Raw genomic sequence first — 7,418 nt, 5'->3', positions numbered from 1 at the left:
TCGATCCTGCCACATAAGGTTGCAAATCGCCTCCTGCTAGGGACCGAGAAGACGCGTCACTGCCGCCACGAAACAAGAATCAGAAGATCCATCATCGTCGCGACTTAGGAATCGGGAAGACTCCAGTGAAAATCGTCGTCACTACCACCACCATGATCGGTCGTTGCGATGCCCATACCCGCAATCGGTATGGCCGCCGTTCCGACATCCAAACTCGCGTGCACCATCCACGGCCGCCGCAATGCTCCAGCCATGAGGGCTCCTCTTTCATAAGGAGGCGAGTCGTCCACTAGGCAGGCTTTTCCGTCGATAGCAACGTTGGCTGGAAGGGAAGGAGCTGGAGTGACTGGGGCATGTTGAGCCCGACGTCCGTTCAACAGACGGTGTAGCACAAAGATCCGGGGAAATCTCAAGTGATTCCAGTTCAGCAGAAGGCAGAAGTTGTCTGACTCATCAGCCCAATAGGAGATTTGGACCACGCGACCGAGAAACTTGGTTTCGCACATCCCGCATATCTTTGTGTTCACTTTAGTTTTGTATAATAACGAAAGTTACAGCGATTAAGCGATAAACAATTAAAGTTGATTTATTCATAAGCGACTATAGGAGGTTGGTGCGGGATGTGCAAAACCAAGTTCCCGAATCACAGTGCAGATGTGCGGGCTACGAAGTGCATATGCGTCTCTCATCCACCCGAACAGTTAACACGCACACATAGCGTATACCCATGTGAAATAAATCTGAATTTTCAGTTTGTCAGGCCTTTGTACTTTTTGAATAGCTAAATATTGACGTCACATTATTATTTTCGGTGCTGCTAAATCTCAGTCGATGTTATATTCATTTGATCTTGCATGGAGATTCGTGCAAAGTTTTTTTTTATTCTTTTATACACTATGTCACCTGACTGAGACCTAGCCACACCCCATTATTTTTACCTAATTTTATTTTGTTCCTAAAATATGGACTCAACCAATATATGGAGAAGGGTGACCATGCATGCACTACGTGGTACTCCCTCCGTTCCTAAATATAAGTCTTTTTAGAGATTCCAACAAGTGACTACATACGGAGCAAAATGAGTGAATCTATACTCTAAAATATGTCTACATACATCCGTATGTTGTAGTCTATTTAAAATGTCTAAAAAGACTTATATTTAGGAACGGAGGGAGTAGGAGAGAGTAGCAGTTTGCTAGCTATCCTGTTCCTCCTCTTAAGGCCTCTTTGATACACAGAATTCTTAAAACTTAGAAACAGAAAGACACAAGAAACCATAGGAATTTGGACCAAAGAGTGACACAGGAAAAACAAAGGAATTCTAGCAAGATGTTTGACTTTGATGGAAATCTCCAGAAAATTTCGACGACTAACGCCATTTTTTCCCCAAGGATCCAAATCCTCCAAAAATCCTATGAAATTCCATTGAATCAAAGGAGATAACTGACCTGTTCTATTTTGGAGTGCAAGTCAATAACTTCACATGACATAAACTAAATAACTTCACATGACATGAAATCGCTAAACAGAGGAGCTAGTAACTGCCAGGTCAGACAAGGGGAGGTCAAAACTAAGGCATGTGAAATCCAAAATCAGAATATCCTCATTCCAGGTTCCCCTTTCTACAACATCCATTCTATTCTTCTGCTACAGGAAATCCTTAAGTTTAGTCTGGAGCCGGAAACTACTACACATTCATTCTTGATGGGCTCGTGTTGGCTGGCGGTCTTCCTCGCCTTGCCCAGAGAAAAACATTAGAACAACAAGCACAGCCACCAATAAGAGGAGGATGTACAACGCATTCACACCAAGCAGCGTTGGGAAACGTCTGCCAAATGTCTTCTTTATTGTTCTTCCAGCTCTATATGCCTCGAGGAAACGACTAATTTGGGATCCATGATCACCTTCTTCCAACTTCTCTAAACCCTCAACCTGCGACAAGAATCATTTCAATCATAGCACAACTAAGTAGTCACTATTGGAGATTGTGGTGAAAGCAATTAGGCAAACGTATATGATATGAACGGACTGTAAAAAAAGGATATGATATGAACGGATCAATTTGAACAAAAATGTGATGTCAAAACCAGACACGGAGTTGCACATAACAATTGTATATTAGTAGCTGGGGATAATCTGAAATTTGATGATGGCATCCTTGTGAAAATAAAGGGGACAACAAAAATACTATACTTACCACTTCATACTTCTCATCTTTGTCCCAGACTACCAACTTTGGCAGCTGTGAGCTCTTAGAATCATGGAAAGGCTCGGTGAATTCCTCCCATTGGTTGACTCCCACATATCCAAACACTAGGTCATGGTTTGCATTGGCTGCAGACCTTAAAATTTTTATCAACCGCATGGAAGTTTCATCAGAATCATCCTGCAGAACTGCAAGGACAACTTTCCTATCGTCATCTTTTAACATCTTAACAGTCTCTGCATTGATGGGCACAGTCATCGGAAGCAGGGATTGCCGTATAAAATCCTCCAAGAAGGTTCCTGCATCCACAAAAATCATTGCTATTATCATCAATCCGGGAAAGACATGCACTACAAAGCAGAGCGTGCGCATGTTTTGGTATAGAAAGGTGAACTACGTAATTCCATCACTAAAAAACTGAGCTGCAGAACATTTGATACAAACAGAATGACAAATCTAGGATTTCACTCGCTAGCACATGTAACAAGAAACGTGTTATGACCGGCATATTAGGGGCTTAGCCCAGTGGGTTGTGGCCCAAGTTATCTTATCATTATTAGGGGTTTAGCCCAATTATCTTATCGTTATGAGGATCGTTTGCTTAGAAGTCAAGTAAACCTCTCAATATAAGGAGAGAAGATGTATCAATCTAATCAAGCAAGAAGCAATCATTATTTGCTCGGCTTCCCGAAGGGAGCCGGGAGACCTAACCCTAGCCGCCTCTTGCGCCGCCGCCGCCTCTTCTTCATCGCGCCACGGCGCCCCGCAGGCGGCAGCCGCGATCGCATCTCCGTCAACCCTCATCCTCCCCGTACAACCGACGCCCTAAACCGGGTAGGATCCTAGCTCCTACCAATTTGGTATCAGGTAGCTCGGTTCCGATCATGTCTGCACCACCACCCAACCTGCCGCTGCCCGTCACCACCGCGCCGCTGCCCCTCTCCACCGCGCCGCTGGCTCTCCCCACCGCGCCGCTTGACTCCACTGCCGGCGCCTCCATCGGCCAGACGCCGCCGCCCTCCACCGCGCCTCCCGTCGCCATCTACTCGCCGGCGGAGATGACCGGGGTCCTCAACGACCTTGTCACCGCCGTCCAGGGCATACGCCTCTACCTGGCCGGGCACTACGGGCAGCCGCCGGCCGCCGCGACCGGGCCAGCCGCCCTGCCCTGGTACTCGGCAACCACGGCGCTGATCGGGCCTCTACAACACCACTGGCCGCATCAGCCGCCGCCCGCCGTCGCGACCGGGCCAGCCGCCCTGCCCTGGTACGCGGCCACCACGGCGCCGATCGGGCCTCTACGCCACCACTGGCCCGGTCAGCCGCCGCCCGCCGTCGCCCCCCACTAGCCGGCTCCGGCGATCGCCGCCCCCCCGACGATTCCCGGGTCCGGGCAGCCGCAGCCCCAGCTGCCGGCCCCACCGCCGCCCGCTGCCGCGCCTCAATGGCCAGGCCGGCCCCGGCCCTCGCTGCGCCCCCACGCCACCCGGGTCCGTACCGCCGCAGCTGCCGGCCCCGCCCCCGCCCAGCACGGGGCCCGGGTCACCCACGCAGGGAGGCGTACCGATCCAGCAAGTGCGCTTCCCGCCGTCACCGTCCCCAATACCGGCCTGGCTGACCGGATCATCGTCGCCACCCGTCTACACGTCGGCTGGAGACCCGCCGGCACCCACTCTGCAGTTAGGCGATCCCTCCGGCTCGGCGGGGCACTCCACAGGCCGCGACCATGCTGACCGGGCGCCCCAATCCTCGCTGCTTCGCACCTCCGAGCCAGTCGGCCACGGCGCTCCGACTCAGACACCGCCGCGGTTTGCCAAACTGGACTTCGCCACTTATGACGGCACGGAGGACCCCCTCAACTGGCTCAACCAGTGCGAGCAGTTCTTTCGCGGGCAGCGCACCCTCGCCTCGGAGCGTACCTGGCTCGCCTCTTACCACCTCCGCGGCGCGGCACAGACCTGGTACTACGCCCTCGAGCAGGACGAGGGCAGCATGCCCCCTTGGGAGCGCTTCCGCAAGCTCTGCCTCCTTCGTTTTGGGCCACCGATCCGCGGGAGCCGCCTGGCAGAGCTAGGCCGCCTTCCCTTCACCTCCACGGTTCAGGACTTCGCCGACCGTTTCCAGGCCCTGGCATGCCACGCGTCGGACGTGACGGCGCAGCAGCGGGCCGACCTCTTCGTCGGTGGACTTTCGGATCACATCCGCGTGGACGTGGAGCTTCGGGGACCCCAGGATCTCCAGATGGCCATGTACTACGCCCGCGCGTTCGAGCGCCGCGCGGTGGCCATCTAGCAGGAATCACCGTCCCGGGCCGCTGGGTCACTACCCTGGCCGGATGTTCCCGCACAGGGTCGGCCTGCTCAGGCTTCCGCGGCACCCCCCGCCGCGACCGCGGCGCGCCCGTTCCGCCGGCTCACCTCGGCCGAGCTACTCGAGCGTCGCCGCCAAGGGTTGTGCTTCAACTGCGACAAGCCCTACACGCCCGGCCACGTTTGCCCGCGACTCTTCTACCTGGAGGCTGCAGACTACATTCCGAAGGACGCCTTCGCCGCCGACCTGGCCGCCCCAGCTGTCGCGAAGGTGTTTGACGCCGGTTGATCACCTCGAGGAGTTCAGCAAGCGCTTCCCCACCTTACAGCTCGAGGACGAGCTGTTTGTGCAGGCGGGGAGAAGTGTTATGACCGGCATATTAGGGGCTTAGCCCAGTGGGTTGTGGCCCAAGTTATCTTATCATTATTAGGGGTTTAGCCCAATTATCTTATCGTTATGAGGATCGTTTGCTTAGGAGTCAAGTAAACCTCTCAATATAAGGAGAGGAGATGTATCAATCTAATCAAGCAAGAAGCAATCATTATTTGCTCGGCTTCCCGAAGGGAGCCGGGAGACCTAACCCTAGCCGCCTCTTGCGCCGCCGCCGCCTCTTCTTCATCGCGCCACGGCGCCCCGCCGCCGGCAGCCGCGATCGCATCTCCGTCAACCCTCATCCTCCCTATACAACCGACGCCCTAAACCGGTTAGGATCCTAGCTCCTACCAAAACGCAAAGCAAATTCCAAGCATACCTTCAAAGGGTCCATAAAAAACACTCTGCTCGTTATATTTTGGGTTGAGAGAAACCAATGCTGGAATCTTGTCAAAATCATACACGGCCATCAAATCCTCAGAGAAATCCTTTGCTGTAGAAAACCATGCCTTCTTCTTGTACCTTGCTCCATACTCGGCGATGGAGGATTCATCCACCCCAAATCCAATAAATAATGGAAAACCCACACCAGCTTCCTGGACAAAACTTTTGATTGCTGCGTCGGACTTGAGAACAGAAACATCAGGTGCGACGAGCTTCCTCAGGCTCTCAACGAGCTGGCCGGCCTTCCTTGAACCAGTGTACTCTGTGGGGACTCCATGGTCAAAAAGCATAAGCGTAGGGAAGCCACTGCATCCAGGAAAACAAGCAAATTTGTCAATTACAAAACAGACTCCCGCCTGGTTTAACCAAACTCGTAGAGATATTTGATTATGTTGCTTACTCTACTCCATATTTGGACCTAAGCTTTTTGTACTTCTCTGCATTTACTTTCGCGACTACAATTGGCGTGCTCAGCCCAGCAAGAACCGGAGCAGCTTCATCCAACTGCAAATGGGCAACGGCTTATCAGTTCACATCATCGCAGGCCACACAGATGATGGAATAACAGGAAAAAAAAAGCGATAGTGACATGGCCTGCAAGTCTTGGTGATACTCCCTCCGTTCCTAAACATAAGTATTTGTAGAGATTGCAACATGGACTGCATACGGAGCAAGGAGCAAAATGAGTGAATCTGCACTCTAAACTACGTCTATATACATCCGTATGTAGTTCATATTGAAATCTCTAAAAATACCTATATTTCGGAACGTAGGGAGTATAATATTATAATTACAAGCAAGGGGTTGAGTGGATCTTAGACGTGCCTGTGCCAATTTCGTTTCCTCTCTACGACTCAAATCCGATCCATGTCTCTGAACCATCACCACTATCTCTCAATTTCCCATTTCGCACTTGGCATCAATTACCGTACTACTCTAACCCAATCGCATTTCTCCTTGCAGACTCTTGGGAATACGAGGTCTCTAGCGAACATCGGTGGTGGTGGATCGAATGGAAGGGCGGGGTGGATAGCTGGATACGTACCTGCGGGGAGAGGCGTTTGCAGTGGCCGCACCACGGGGCGTGGAAGTCCACGAAGAGGAAATCGACGGCGGCCACCGCCGCCTCGAAGTTGCCTTCGTCCAGCTCCACCACGCTCCCATCTCGGGGGATCTGGAACCTCGCCGGCTCCTCTCCGCCACTCACCAAGCAAGCCGTCACTAAAGCGAGAACGAAGAGAGGAAGCAGCCGCTGCTTGTCCACGGCCATCGGCGGCATCAGTGACCTCGATTCGATCTCGAGCGGAGTTGGTAGCTGTGTGGAACACTAAGACTCAAGCCCTCAACTGGTAGTGCCCGCATGCTAAGATCCCCCGTCCCATTTCCCTAAAATATTTTTTTAGATAAATCGCTGATGCTTATCTAGCAGATCCCATATTTTTAAAAATTATCTTGTCAAATCTTCAAAATGTTTGCTCAAATTATAATAAAAAATTGATCACGTTTCAACACCCCACAAACATAGATAATTTAAATGCATCACATAATAATTCAAGTATGAGCATTACTTCTATAAAGGATTGCGCTGTTCTATCCAAGCGCGCCTCGCACGTGGTGCCTACCTGGCGCCCTAACCGTTGTCCGATCGGACTCGGTCATTACTTACTGAGCCAACAGCCTCGAGGGTACATGACGATGGACTGAGGGTGTGCACCTCGTATGGCGGTCTTTGTCCTCGTGTAGTGTGTGTCATTTCATGCGCTTGTGTGGGAGCGAATGATGTTTGGGCCATCGGGTAGAGGCGGTCATTGCGCGTGGGCACCACCCAATTATCCATGTGTGTGTGTGTTGTCTCTTGTGTTGGTGGGGATTGATGTTTGAGCCCCCGGGTAGAGGCGAACGTCGCGTCGGGACCCCGCCCGGCTATCCCGCCCAACACTCGGCTGGTTGTTCAAGCCCGGGCGTTGGGAGACCGTGCGGAGTCAGCGTCTTACCGGGCAGATAAGGTGAGTTCACTCCTTTCGGTTGTGCCCTGTTGTTTTCCTGAGGTGGGTTTGCTTCCTTCCTACTTATTCGGTTGTGTCCA

At 52.3% G+C, this 7,418-nt stretch overlaps 1 protein-coding gene across 1 annotated transcript; it reads right to left on the bottom strand.

Annotated features, from left to right (window-relative positions):
• Nucleotides 1–1,484: 1,484 nt before the first annotated feature.
• Nucleotides 1,485–6,704, bottom strand: LOC123144905 (protein disulfide isomerase-like 5-3). Its single transcript, XM_044564163.1, has 5 exons — nucleotides 6,378–6,704; nucleotides 5,733–5,836; nucleotides 5,268–5,638; nucleotides 2,198–2,505; nucleotides 1,485–1,932 (listed from the first exon to the last, which is right to left on the bottom strand). Exons 1-5 carry the CDS (start codon nucleotides 6,609–6,611, stop codon nucleotides 1,696–1,698), a joined length of 1,254 nt encoding a protein of 417 aa, XP_044420098.1. The 5' UTR covers nucleotides 6,612–6,704; the 3' UTR covers nucleotides 1,485–1,695.
• Between the last annotated feature and the right edge of the window lie 714 nt (nucleotides 6,705–7,418).

This window comes from Triticum aestivum, chromosome 6D (genome assembly GCF_018294505.1).
Source record: "Triticum aestivum cultivar Chinese Spring chromosome 6D, IWGSC CS RefSeq v2.1, whole genome shotgun sequence".
In the NCBI taxonomy this organism is placed as follows: Eukaryota; Viridiplantae; Streptophyta; class Magnoliopsida; order Poales; family Poaceae; genus Triticum; species Triticum aestivum.
The sequence above is the reverse complement of the archived record's forward strand: the minus strand, read 5'-3'. Positions and strand labels throughout refer to the sequence as shown.

Coding starts and splice junctions, on each gene's coding strand:
- LOC123144905 (XM_044564163.1), bottom strand. CDS start 6,611: ATGCCGCCGATGGCCGTGGACAAGCAGCGGCTGCTTCCTCTCTTCGTT. Junction 5,837..6,377: donor GCAAACGCCTCTCCCCGCAG/GTACGTATCCAG, acceptor GCCCATTTGCAG/TTGGATGAAGCTGCTCCGGT. Junction 5,639..5,732: donor AGGTCCAAATATGGAGTAGA/GTAAGCAACATA, acceptor TCCTGGATGCAG/TGGCTTCCCTACGCTTATGC.